Below are 14,776 nucleotides of genomic sequence, written 5' to 3' on the forward strand. Positions count from 1 at the left end.
CACCAGCATTTTCACATCATTTTCTGTTTCTACGGCAGGGGTGTCCAACTCATTTCACATTGTGGGCCACATATAAATGTCAAGTGTGCCGTACCATTAAAATTATACCATACTCTGCTATAATGAAACAAAATAATATGTCTTTCCTTTGTTTCGGTCTAAGGAAGCACAAGAACATTAGAAAAATGTTGAAATTTAATGAACATCTTTTACAACAGGGGTCCCCAACCTTTTTTGCCCCACGGACCGGTTTATATCAGACAATATTTTCAGGGACCGTCATTTAAGGTGTGGTGGAAATAATGCAGCAAAATAATATGGTATGAGCTGCATGAAAACTGTGGCGTTTTTGAAATATAATAACAATAAACACAAGGAGCGTCTAATCTGGCCGCAACACTCTGATCGCGATGGTAATGTTTAATGCCTTCAAAATACGATACAATGCAAATTCAAAGTGCATGAAAATGATGATTCACCACAGCCCCGAGCTTGATTTTCTGCAACCAGACAGTCCGATCTCGTGGTAATAGGAGACAATGACACCTGAAGTGTGTTTTATGTCCAGTCTACTTCGTAATTTTGTTTTAGTCGCCGTTGCTGCAGAAAACCCCCGCCTCACACAAGTAGTAGCATGTCGGAAATAGCAACAGTGCTATTGTGGCGATCTCAGCCATAACTTTAATCCAGTTGTCTCGAACGTCCTTTTAAGGCCGCCGTCATTTTTTCAGCATTTTTTGGCCACGACATTCATCAAGGAGGAGACTCTGTGCTTGGTGGTTGCGCCTTCTTGGCAGCATGGGTATACCAGCACTGTTTTTGACTGGGAGGAATGTCGGCGCCATTTGACTGTCGTTGCTGGACAGTCCCGGGGCGCTTGTGTCTTGCGCCTGTAATGGACAGCATTTTTCACAGCCCCGCTTTGTTCAGCGGAGAGATTGGTGCTGTTGAACGGTCTGCAGCTGGATGGATATAAGGCTTGAGGAGCCGACGATGAGAAGTAAGGAGCGCTAGCGCGGAGCGCCGATGCGGATTTGGAACTGGGAGTCGCGACTTGGAGTTTGAGGCGGATTACGTGGGACAGGAGAAGGGAACTAATCTCTTTTCGTCAATGGACGCTTCCATCATTGTGTTTGCTTTCAAAACTTAGCTTGTAGCAGGCGTGTGCACATTTTCAGCATGACGTCTCTGACCCACTGGTGAAAGGACACTTTGATCCTCTCCTCTTTCATCTATAACTGCTTCAGACAACAAAGTGTATGCAGAAAAGTGGTGAAGATTGCACGACTGTCTGTGTCCTATGTGTTGTGTTATTTTTGTTGTTTTGACTTCAAAATGGCACCGCGAGAGTGGCTGCCTTTCCAGCAGCTCCTATATTTTGTTGTTCTACTTCCTCCTTTCATAACTTTGCTGCTGTGAATTGGGAATTTCTCCATTGCGAGACTAATAAAGGTTTTCTTATCTTATTTGTGATCTCCAGCAGTTTTTCTACTAATTTTTTTTGTCTTTTTTTTTGCGTAATCGGTCACGTGATGCAGAAGCGTGGTTTGACGCGTCTCAAGCGTGACACAGACGGATGGAACGGAGAATCCGTAATTTTTCAAAATAAAACATCTTTCTATGCGGCAAGTTCTTTCTGTGCGGCCCGGTACCAAATGCCCTGCTGACCGGCGGTTGGGGACCGCTGTTTTACAAAACATTTCATGAAGCACCTTGGATTTCCAAATGTGCAATTTACTTTAATCATTCACATATATGCATTGCAACTGATCCCACTGATTGTACAAAGGCACAAAACTTTAACAAGTAATTGGTATTAAACGAGATTTAGAAAGAAAGGAAATTTTCAACCATTTACACATGTGCATATAAAATCTAAATTTAATCCCTGCCTACACTTTGCAAACTAAGGAGAGTGCTATTAAATGTGTAAAAGAATGAAGTATTCACATGTCCTTGATAGCGTCTGCTGTGTTGGGTCTCGATGACAGACTGAGACTGCTGTTGTCTTCTACTCTGATCAAAACAGTGTGTCCCCGAGAGGAAACTCCATGAATTGCACCTTATTAAAAATATTCATTCCGTGTCTTTTATTCATTTTTTTCACTTATCCCGCGGGCCTGATGGAACCTCCTCCTAGGGGGCTGGTTCCGGCCCGTGGGCCATACATTTGACACCACTGCTCTACGATGAAAATGCCAACGTGTGCAATTTTGTCTGATAAGATGTGTATCTCGGGTATCTCGAGTACTCAAAGATTTGTCTGCATCATGTTGTCAGAACCATAAGCAATGAAGTTAAAGCAAATATCATCGAGACAGAATTTGCTGCGAAATACATACCGTATTTTCCGCACCAAAAGGCACACTGGATTATGAGGTGCACCTTCAATGAATGGCCTATACTTGAATTTCATATATTGCACGTACTGGACTATAAAGCGCAATCTACAATGCATCCACTAGATGGAACTACAGGTACGTCTTTGTCCGTCTCCGTGCCTTCTCTTCTTCCGTGAGACTCGAGAGGCGTTCCAAAAAATGTAAATTAACAATTACTTCAATGAAACTTTGAAAATTGAAAATACAGCAATGCATCAAAACAGAAAAATCACAAAATAAATTGTATAGCCCCGTAGCTGCAACAGAACGATCAGATGTCAGTAAATTTGACCTTAGTTTTACTGTTTGGTGCCTACTACCATCTTTGTTACTGATTATTGCTTTATTGTTGTATATACAGTATGTTAGTTGCTCTATGTACAGCACTTTGTATGCAGCAATGGCTGTTTGAAAGTGCTCTATAAATACAGTTGAGTTGAGTTGAGTTAAAGTGGAGGAGACTGGACTGTCTCAGAAGTGTTTGTTATTTATTCCTTTGTTGTGTACTGTATTCACAAACGAGGAAATCACAAAATAAATTCTGTAGTGGGGCTATAGAATTTATTTTGTAATTTCCTCGCTTGATTTTCTGTTTTGATGCATTATTTTCAATTTTCATTGTTTCATTGAAGGAATAGTTAATTTACGTTTTTTGAGGCGGTCATAACCGCCTCTCGAGTCGAACGGAAGAAGAGAATGCACAGAGACAGACAAAGACATACCTGTATTTGTTGAGACTGTGAAAACCATTAATAAAGTGCGTTTTAAGAAAACACCACAGCTCTCCTTTTTTCGGAGCTGCAACAAAAACTTATTTAATAAAGCAGTGACACAGTACACTGAACCAACAGCAAATTATAACACTGCAAGCCTGTCTCCAGCAAGGAGCCATCTTGGGGTCGACGTATGACCGTAATGACCATACACAAGGCGCACCGGATTTTAAGGCGCACGATGAGCTTTTAAGAAAATGGAAGACTTTTTGGCGCGCCCTATAGTGCAGAAAATACGGTACTTAATAACCTCTAACAGTCACATTTATAGTACTGAGATACTATAAATGGTCAATCCAAACAGTGAAGTTCATTGTTTGAGAGGCTCCCATGACTCCATACAGGGACCCCAACATAAAAGAGGAACCAGGACCAGTGTATTCAGCGAGAAAAATTACAGAAGTTGTCAGTAATAATGGCTACGGAGGATGGTTGCCCACTGGCTTTAGCTGCGAAGGGTCTATTGATATTCCAATCATATATAAATTCGTGTTTCGAAAGAGCCCTCACGCACACTGCACTTGCTCACTCCATTGAAAAGGTCCGCATAACATTGTGCTCATATTTGAAAGTGCTGATGGTGCAGCCGACCAGGAAGTTAAAAGTGAGATTAGTCCCAATGGTTGAGACTTGAATTAGACCGCACCTCAACAAAAAGTATCTTTCATTGTTGCAAAAGAAAGCGCTGTCTTTGATGATTTTAAGAATAGGGAAAAAACAAGAAGCATCTTTCATTGGTGAAAAATGCATTGCATTTATCAAGACTTTCTCCATTGTTCTCATCCTGTAACCTTGTGAATGAGTTTGCCGAAATAGCAGCACTCTGCTAGCTCAAGCCCCTCACCCCCCTTTTCGTCGCCACACACAACCCACCGCCAAGAAACGCTTTCTGACATCACAGAACTGCCGCTCCTGAATATATATATATTTTTTTAAATTCGCGGCAGACGCCCTAATTTCTGCGTATAGCCACCCGGCAGCTCTTCATTTCGTGCCCCCTATGCCTCACCAAAAAAAATTTGCTGTACCCAGCTAAGTTCATTGTGAAAAGGGCTTCAGCAGCCGCGAGAGAATTTAAGATCAATGAATCCACAGTTCACAAATGGAAGAAGCAAGAAAACACGCTTCGCCAAGTCAAGAAGACAAATCTGAGTTTCCAAGATGTTGGATTTGGCTGAGGCCAAAGAGCCCATAAGTAAGGTGTGGATGATAAAAGATGTGTAAATTATGTAATGGGAACGCCCTGTCAGATGAGGTGATGGTGATGTGATGGATTTATTGCAAAAAAAATAATAAATTAATGGATTAACTCCCAGCAATAGGTATTTCCTCCAATTTGAATTTGGAATCAATTTAAAGTGTAATCTCCAAATGTGAGGAGCGGTGGCACATGACAAGAATAGGATCTTCGGTCTCTACAGTCACCATTCGACTGAGAGCAAAAATGCTTCCACACAAAATGACAATCGAACATTTTCAAGGAGGTTCACCTTGGTGCATTCATTTTATGAAACAGATCATTCGATTCTAAGCCTGAAATAAATTATTGATACATAAAGCTTGATCAGAATGTGTTTCAGGAATCCATCAAATGCAAAACCGTGAATGGGCCGACGTTTATTTGGCAAAATGTAGAGCTGCCAAATGTTACGGAAACACTAACTTGTTATGCCCGTCACACATGAAGATAGTTCCACATATTTAAATAAAATCATCAAAGTGGCTGCTGCTCGTGAGTGCCTGTTTTGCCTCCAGCTCCTCTCTCTGCTTTTCTTTTTGTTTTTCCTCTGCTCCCTTTGTCCTGGACTTGGGAGGCGGGGATCACAGCCACCCCTTTGCGTGCCCCACCTAAATAACCAAGTAAGAGAGCCCTTCTTGTGTTAGCCTTTCTTTGCATCGAACTGAAGCATGCTGCCGTGGAACGCGCTGCTAAACACACTGATGCTGTTCAGCTGGCTTGACCAGCTGCATCTATTTTGGTCCTTAAAAGTACGTATTCACATGAAAATGCATTACTGTATTTAGAAAATGTGTGTGCAATGAGTGCTGTCAAGAGATTACAAAAAAGTCAGATTAATTAATTCTGATCTGTAATTAAGTGATATAATTAATCTATATTTTAATCTCATCAAAAAATTGCTGATAAAACCCTATTTTCGTTTTAAATTCATTACATTATTGAGCATTGAGGCACATCAAACATTTCATATCACAAAAAAGTGGTATTATAAAGTATTTTATTGTTTTTAAACAGACTTGAACAGATGCAGTCCAAGCCGTTTACTTTCTGCTGTATTTGAGACTAATCCCAAATCCTACCTGCAACCTTTATTTTCGACCACCAGGGGGAATATCACTGTTTTGTTTTTGTAAATCTCCAAAATATTTACAAAATAAAAATAAAAGAGAAAACCAGGTCCATAAAATGTGCTTAGGCTAACATATCAAAAACAGTAAGAACACTTTTCTGAGCAATACAAGTACTGAACACGGAACTTGCTTCAGATAATAAATAAAACAGACCCTAAAAGCAGAGTGCTGTAAGTTAGCACTTTCAGAAATAACACTGTTCATCATGAGAAAATAAAATGCTGAAATAAACATCAACCACTTCTAAAAGGCTACAGAGGACACAGCAGCTATGCTGACTTCATGCTTCGTACGCGGGGTGTTCTCCTCGAGTTTAGTTTGGCGAAGAGCTTTGCTGTGGCTCCCTCTATTGCTAATGCTTTCGGTGCTAACATTAGCCATGGCTGCACTCGCGACTGGGTGCTTTGCATTGATGTAGGAGGCTTAACTTAAGCTGCTTCGGTGGTAAGCAAACTCCTTACAAATTAGGCACAACACTCTACCTTGATCAATTGTGCCATCAGGGTGTTTTTGGAATGTAAATTGTCCAGTCATTGTGCCGAGAACTCTCACATGCTCCTCCATTTTTACCTCTCCTCTCCTCACCTGTCATGATTCTGTTTTTGCTCTGGCCAGCAGGTGGCATGAGCGAACTTCGGTACGCACCTGCTGCCAATCTGTGATGAGTAGACTCTGTATTTAAGGACTCATCTGCCGTGCACCTGTTGTCGGAGTATTGTTTCTTGCATTGCTGTTTTCTCTGCTCATAGACTATTTGGCTATTGACCTCGTCGTGTTTCGCGTTTTGTACTCTCGGTACCCCTGCTTTTTGTAAGTACGATTTTTGTTTGAGATTTGGCTATTCGCTTGCGTGTATTTTGATACATTGTTTTTAGTTTGTATTCGCGGTCTTTATTTTTCTCCCTTGCCTTTTGTGCAAGCGCTTTTTGTTATTCATTTTATGTTCCCTCTGGTCCTTGTTTTGACCAGCGCTTTATGTTACCTTTCTGTCGGCGCGATTACTTGCATTAAAACATATTTTTGTTACGGAGACCTTGTTTACGTCTACGTTTTGGGATCCAGACTTAACTCGGCTTGTCCGAGACGTGACATCACCACTGCTTACTTAGCCCGCCCAACTCCTATGGGAGCCAATCAGCTGATGCTAAACATGCCTCAACATAATGGCAGCCAATCAATGGGCGCTTCAGGCTGTGCCTGATAGTTGTTTCCCTACCCTCAACAACACGAACACAGGAAGCCAACAAATAAAAAGGGATATCAGAAAAAGGCAACCCACCTACAGAAACAATACAATTAAAGATTCAAATCTAGATTAACGCGATTAAAAACATAATGCGCTAAATAGGACTGTAATTAATTAAGCGCAATTAACGAGATAATTTGAGACCCCTATGTGCAATGTGTATGGTCGGAATGTCACCGCAAAGTAAATATACCATTTTTTAAAAGTTGAATTATTCTTTTAAGCATTAATACTAATCTGTTCAATACAATGCCCTGATTTTGGTGAGCTCAGTACACAGTCATAGCCATAAAGCAATTGTACTACGAATAATAAATAATTACTAATAATTGTATATATATTGTAACATTGCATTTCTGTCTTTTGCAAATTCCCTGTTGAATCCAGGTCCTTCTTCTTAAGAAGGGAAGCAAAATTAAAGAAAAAAATTATTTGTCTGAGCGGTTCAGAAAATAGATAGATGGATGCACTGCTGCACAATAAATCCAGCGAGAGCCTCCATTACAAGATGTGTACAGACTGTGCGTAGCGGAGAAGGCTGAGGTACACCAAGCGGGAGAAGACACTGTTTCGGGAGAGAAATAAGAGACTAGGTTGATGAGCCTCTGGTGAATAAAGAGCAGGTAGCCTGTCGAATACGATGTATGCCACTGACGCGATTGTTACTTGTTTGGAACAATTATGTGTGGAAGGTTACAGTGTTCCGTGTCCATATAAATAAAGCGGGTGGAGCTTCTCTGTGTTCGTCTGACAGTGACGGTGCACTGAGGCACGCCGAGAGTTCAGCGGCGCAGTGGTAGCGACCTCGCGAACACTGAAAATAAAACGTCTCCAGTGTTGTCATCGAACCAAGTGTAGCCATCCGAAATGATGTCTACACAAAACCGTAGAGAGACTTCCGCACAAGAAGGACCAACACAATCAACATAGCCTGACTACTGTGTTCAAAGCAAACTTGAGAAAAACGAAGTCTGCAACCATGGATTAAATCCACTGTAGGCTGAGTACTAGTTTACCTTAGATGTTTACTTTATAATGTTAGATTGCTCTGTTTTGATTCCATAAAAAGAGCTGTGAAAGCAGCTGTTGTGTGACAAAATATCTTTTCACTGTTGTTGATGGACAGTAATATTGTGTGAGAGATTATGTGTGAATAACTGCTCCAAGTGAAAAATGTTCATGTAAAATTGAAAATCGAAATTGTTATTTCAGTAAATATTTGCATTTGGCACATAGAAAACGGATTCATGATTCCATGTTGATGAGAGCATTAAAATGGGGAAAAATAGGACAAAAAACTATCAAAGGAAATTCAGAAACGATAAAAAATGTGTGAGTAATCACAATTAATTTTTAGTGAATTTGAGTAAATTATGACAGTTGCATTTTTAATTAGATTAAATATTTTAATCGTTTGACAGCTCTAAAATTAACTATTACTGTAAAACAAAACTACGAAAATTGAAAATAATGCATCAAAAGAGAAAATCAAGCGAGGAAATCACAAAATAAATTCTATATCCCCCCAACAGAATTTATTTTGTGATTTCCTCGCTTGATTTTCTTCGTGGTTTCATTGAAGTAATAATTAATTTACGTTTTTCGGAGGTGGCCATGAACGCCTCTCGAGTGGAACGGAAGAAGGCACGGAGACGGACAAAGACGTACAGTACCTGTATTTGTTGAGACTGTGAAAACCATTAACAAAGTCTGTGTTTAAAAAAAAATAAAACCACAGCTCTCCTTTTTTCAACAAATACAGGTGAGTCTTCTCTAATTCCGTTCAACTCGAGAGGCGTTCATGACCGCCTCCGAAAACCGCATTGGCATTTCCTTGATCATAGCACCACGACTACTACGATCAGATGTCAGTAGTAGTTATTTATTCCTTTGTTATGTATTCACAAATGACGAAATCACAATATAAATTCTGTAGGGGTGGCTATAGAATTTATTTTGTGATATCCTCGCTTGCTTTTCAGCTTTGATGTATTATTTTAAATTTTCGTCGTTTCATTGAAGTAATCATTAGTTTACGTTTTTCGGAGGCGGTCTTGAACGCCTCTCGAGTTGAACAGAAGAAGGCACGTAGACAGTCAAAGATGTACCTGTATTTGTTGAGACTGTTTTAAAAAAATGAACACCACAGCTCTGCTTTTTTTGGAGCTGCAACAAAAACTTATTTAATAAAGCAGCGACACAGTTCACTGAACCAACAGCAAGTTATAACATTGGAAGCATGTCTCCAGGAAGGAGCCAACTTGGAGTCGATGTATTACCGTAATGACCATACAAAAGACGCACTGAATTTTAAGGCGCTCAGTGAGCTTTTAAGAAAATTGAAGACTTTTTGGTGCGCCCTATAGTGCGGAAAATACGGTACATTAAAATAACCAATTGTGATTATAGAGTGATGAGGATGTTGTGTAATTGAATGGTTTGTATCCTCTTCCAAAAGATGTGACTATAACAGGGTTGCAGAGTAATGTTCTTGACATGAGATTAATTATGTGGAAATTCAGACAAATTGTACGGAAAATGAATTTAGCTTGGCAGCTCTGAATATGACTGTTAAAATCTTTGTTGTTACCTGTTAATGTTCACCGCATCAGCACAGCAAAGTTTGGTTTTCCAATGCATTTGGGCACATAAAACGTGTCAAACCATGTTACGATGGTTTGACACGTTTTGGGTTCAATGATATACATAAGCAACATATAAACACTGTTTACATATTTACAAGTCATTCTAAACGAGTTGCAAGCCAGGTGTGCTGGTAGCAGTTTGTATGAACACACACCATCGTCTCTTCATCCTTCTCTTCATTCCAACTTTAAAGTGTTCAGCAAATGCGGGTTTCGGACTTGCGAGAGTCAGCATTTTATTATCAATGTACACCGTCAGGGGTGGCCAACCCGTGGCTCGTGAGCCACATTGAACCAGCCAAAGAGCCAAATGCTCTTTGGCTAGTTCAATGCGGCTCCCGGGCTTTCACATGACGAGCTTCGAAAATGCCTCAGCGTTGGCGCTGCCATTCAAACAACGGCGCAAAGTACAGCACAACTTACGAAGTCAGCCTATCATCAACCCCGTTACTTGACATATTGGGCAACCAGTCAGATAACAACTGAATTTTTCCTTTCACGTCACCGCTCATGTGTAAACAACGGCGCTAAGTGCTAAGCTTGTCAGCGAATTACCTCTGATTTTAAGGCAGGGCTGCCCAATACGTCGATCGCAATCGACTGGGAACCATCGGACTGGTCGCAAGTCAACCGCAAGGGGTGGGAGGAGAAAATCGGGGCGGGGGGATGATTTGTGTGTCTGTGTGTTTCGGTTTCGTTCATGTGATTGGGCCATTCTGGCTGTTGCTCATCGTGGCGTGCGTGTATGCATATGCGCGCATGCGCATGGTTGGGCGCCCGCGTGCATGCATGTGTGCGTGTGTATACCCTTGCATGTGCGCGATCGGGTTGATCACGGGAGGTTGGTAGCTTCAAAAGTCGATCTTTGGTCAAAAACGTTTGCGCTAGGTGGCAAGCTGACCTAAGTAGAAAGTAGCAGCTTGCATGCAGACAGTGCCTGCTTCGAGTGGCAACAACGGAATACAAGCCAGATGTGAAGAGCATTGTTCAAGAGAAGGAATGCCAGAAGTCCCTGCACTAAGGCGCTAAACAACATGCATAGTAAGAGAAAAACATTCTTATTATGATATTTATTATAATACTATATTATTGTTTGTGGACTTGGTTGAACCGAGTTTGTGTGTGTGAGACAGTGCACACAAAATTCATTGGTGAAAATGACTAGGTACAATATCGCTGTCGTCCCCATGACCAAATATGGTAAATTTCATATTTCCTCACAAATCTATAGTATTGATCAGTCCACACGTGCCCGTGCTGTGTTTTTGAAATATGTTGACCGATCTAAAGTGTTGAAAATGGCTTGAGGACTTGGACAATGAAACTCTTGAGAGCACTAATCCCTTGTTTATTGTTGCAGTGACACACATATTTTTGTCTAACTATTATGAATATTGGGCGGCCCGGTAGTCCAGTGGTTAGCACGTCGGCTTCACAGTGCAGAGGTACCGGGTTCGATTCCAGCTCCGGCCTCCCTGTGTGGAGTTTGCATGTTCTCCCCGGGCCTGCGTGGGTTTTCTCCGGGTGCTCCGGTTTCCTCCCACATTCCAAAAACATGTATGGCAGGCTGATTGGGCGCTCTAAATTGTCCCTCGGTGTGAGTGTGCACGGTTGTTCGTCTCTGTGTGCCCTGCGATTGGCTGGCAACTGATTCAGGGTGTCCCCCGCCTACTGCCCGGAGACGGCTGCGATAGGCCCCAGCACCCCCCGCGACCCAAGTGAGGATCAAGCGGTTCGGAAAATGGATGAAATGGACTTAGTACTGTTGGAGTCAATTTCTGTAATTATCATGTTGGTGTGTGACATTTCCAATAAATCTGTCTCTCTCTCTCTCTCTCTCTTCCTTTGTGTGTGTGTGTGTGTTAGAGGTAAGATCGGGCCGCCCGAGGCCAACCCGACCCGACCCGAATAAAATGTCAATCATTGCTTTGGGTTCGGGTCGGGCCGGGCTTCTCTCTCGCTGACTTTTTTTCTTTTTTTGTTTTGAGGCCGTGAATAGTTTTGGCCACGAGAGACCGTCGTTCGCAAAAAAACAGAAGTCACCTCATCACAACACGTACTGTACTAAACTCTTGCAATGACAATTCGAAGAACTCCTTCCAGTCTCTGTCGAGTATCCACCCATCATTGTTCGTCTTTTCTCTCTCTTAAAGTGCCGCGCTAGATTCTTAAGGACGTACTGCTGCTGTGGTTTACGGCCCAATTTTCAAAATAAACGGACGGCCTTAAAATTTTCCCATCCACTCTTAAAAAAAATCCGTCAATGATGGAAAATTGTCGGTTCATATAACCTCTTCAGAAACAGAAATATAAAAGATGTAAATATTTATACAGTCTTGTTTAATTTAGATTTCGTTACAAAAGACAGGCTTTAATTTGTTATCATAAATCACCCCTCCTCCTTCCGAGTCCTCACAAATAAAATATGAAATCTCGGGTTTGCTTCGGGCTCGGGCCTGCAAATCAAGTTAAGTGATCGGGCTCGGGCCGGGTTGGGCTTAATTTTTTTAGGACCGATCTTAGCTCTAGTGTGTGTGTGTGTGTGTGTGTGTGAGGAAGGGATGGCGTGATGTTTACGTATGTGGCTCTTTGCAGTTACACAGGAAAAGAATTGGCTCTTCGTCTCTGACTGGTTGGCCACCACTGGACACCTTCCTTATTCAGCAGTTAATTTAGAACAGCAGTTAATTTAGAACCACTTTTACACACATTAGATTACACATATTAAATGTGCATTATTATTATCCTGTCTTTGCATTGTACAAAGAAGCCAAGGCTTCACTGTATTATTAGGAGTAATACGCACACAAGAAGTGCTCGTACGCATACCTCTGCGGTATGTAGAACATCTGTTCTGGTTCTGGTCGTGAAAGAACACCTCCATAAACTGGCCACAGTCCGCTGAGAATCCTGAACAAAGAACTTTTGCCGCATCCGTTAGGTCCCGTGATCAACACATCCATGCCCTCGTCCACCTGACAACCCACAGTCAGCACATCAACACAACTGCTCTCACATGGTATATCACATCATAATCATAGGACTAGACCGTAAAATAAAAAATAATAACAAGTCAGGTCATCTGTGCTATTTGCAGAGGTGGGCATTCCGTCAGTAATGACAGATGGTCGGTCAGTGACCCGATGTTCAGACAAATGATGACTGACAACAAACTTAAAAAAAGAAAAAAGACAGATTAAAGACTGATAGAGATGGATTTTAGTACGTTGTCGTAAACGTCACGAACCAGGTCGTGTACTGACAGACCCCTCAGTCTGTCAATGACAGACACCATTTCACAAATGACAGAAAGATGCCCCGTATTTTCCGCACGATAAACCGCTTCAAAGCGATAAGGCGGACCTTCAATGAATGGCCTATTTGAAATCAGTTTTCATATACAGCTATAGGGCACGACGGATTATAAGGCACATAGAATAGAAGCTTCAATAGTGGAGGTGATTGTGTTATGCGTCCACTAGATGGAGCTACGCTAAAGGGAATACAATGCAATACAAGCGGCTTTAATTATATAGAGCACTGGTTGCAGGTGCGTTATGGATCCCCTAGATGGAGCTACGCTAAATGGAATAGAATACAATACAATACAGATTTATTTATGTAGAGCCTTCACAACTGCTGCAGCTATAACAAAGCGTTTTACAGAACATTTAAAATACTACGTCCAAGAAATCAGATTATTGATCCATATATAAGGCGCATTATAATGCGGACAATATGGTAATTAATTAAATAAGAGATCAGAAAGCAGCTTTGAGTTCTAGAGATTTTTTACAGATAATGTTTGTGAGTTTCTATTGGTATTTTTGGAAAATGTAGGATACTATATATCCATTTCAAACGTGGCAGTAGAGCACCGGAAGTTGTTTGCCTAACACCAACTGACAGAAAAAGAAGACAAAGATGACGACCACATTTGAGAAAAAGCATAAATTGATTGTCATGTCAACATAGTTTCGATTTCCACAAGGACTAGGAAGCATTTTAATCCACCAGGATTGTACCTTTGGCAACTATGTGACAGAGGATTTTGGTTAAGAGAAGCAAAACTTTAAATTATATATATATACAGTATATATATTAGCATTTTAGGCCTTAAAATGTCAACAGGAAGCCGCCAACACGCTGTACTTAACAATTCAATTGCTTGGCAAACAAGTGTATGCTGTGTGAAATGTGTGTGTGTGCGTGTGTGTGTGTGTCAAGCTCTTTGCCCAGTCACTGTATGATGAAGATACACTGATAAATAGTGCACTCCATTTACCCTTTTAATTTTCACCTGTTGGACTGTGACTTTTTTTTTTTTTTTTTTTTTTTAATTTGGAACATGTGTGGGGGCAGGAGGGTGACGGACTGACAATTGACGGACTGGCAGAGCAGTGAAATTTATTGACGGAAGCGCAATTAAAATAACATGACGGACTGACAGAATGATAGTTTTGTTGAACTTGAATTAAACTGACGCAATGAGGGACGGGTACCCAAACCGCTGACAAATTACAGACCGGGAAATTTTTGTAAATTGCCCACCTCTGGCTATTTGTAAACACTTTGCGAGAGAAAGGACCAAACATAGATGATGTCTGCCAAAGATGACAATGTTTGTCTTTTTCTTCTCCATTTCAATTGATTCATGCTTGGAACTGTATTCATAACGCACGCACTGTTTGTTCCATTAAATGTGAAGGAGCTTCAGTCTGTCAGAGAAGACGTGACCTAAAACATGTTATACTGACACCTGGTGATCAACAACTATACAACTTACAACTGAATGAGTGTGAGGGTGTGTTACCTGAATGTTGAGGCTGGACACAACCACGTCTCCTGTCGGGGTGATGATGGGCAGGTTTTCGCATCGAATACCCTTATCCACACTGACCACCTGACCTGCAGCAGGATGACACAACAAACCGAAGCTCAGGTGTGACATCAATATTTCTTTGAACCTTCCTCTTTTCAAGGCATAAGTGAAGTTATTTTTATTCATTCATTCATTTTCCGATCCGCTTTATCCTCACAAAGGTCACGCGGGGTGCTGGAGCCTATCCCAGCTGTCTTTGGGCAGTCGGCGGGGGACATCCTGAACCGGTTGCCAGCCAGGATGTCTGCACTGCGAGGTCGACGCGCTAACCACTGGACTAGCAGGCCGCCGAAGTTATTGTTAATTCCAGAAATTAGCAGAGGTGGGCATGTAAATAAATTTTGCCGGTCAGTCATTTGAATTTTGTCAGCAGCCATGCCATCCATGAGTCATCTACAGTCTGTCATTATTACGATAGACCAAAACTGTCAGTGTCACTCCATCATCGTTATTTTGACCTTGCTTCCATCAATACTGAA

The 14,776-nt window shown here is 41.4% G+C and overlaps 1 protein-coding gene across 5 annotated transcripts in view; it reads right to left on the minus strand.

Annotated features, from left to right (window-relative positions):
- abcd1 (ATP-binding cassette, sub-family D (ALD), member 1) overlaps window positions 1-14,776 on the minus strand; it is a 39,101-nt gene that overhangs the window by 5,029 nt on the left and 19,296 nt on the right. For all 5 annotated transcript variants that reach the window (XM_086127438.1, XM_086127430.1, XM_086127414.1 and 2 more), the window contains 2 exons: window positions 14,229-14,323; window positions 12,245-12,390 (listed from right to left, as the gene is read on the minus strand). In XM_086127438.1, the coding sequence (XP_085983564.1) occupies window positions 12,245-12,390; window positions 14,229-14,323 (241 nt within the window). The remainder of the gene's footprint in view (window positions 1-12,244; window positions 12,391-14,228; window positions 14,324-14,776) is intronic.

Source organism: Hippocampus guttulatus, chromosome 1 (assembly GCF_054856545.1).
Source record: "Hippocampus guttulatus isolate MCC_2025c chromosome 1, RoL_Hgut_1.0, whole genome shotgun sequence".
Lineage (NCBI taxonomy): Eukaryota > Metazoa > Chordata > Actinopteri > Syngnathiformes > Syngnathidae > Hippocampus > Hippocampus guttulatus.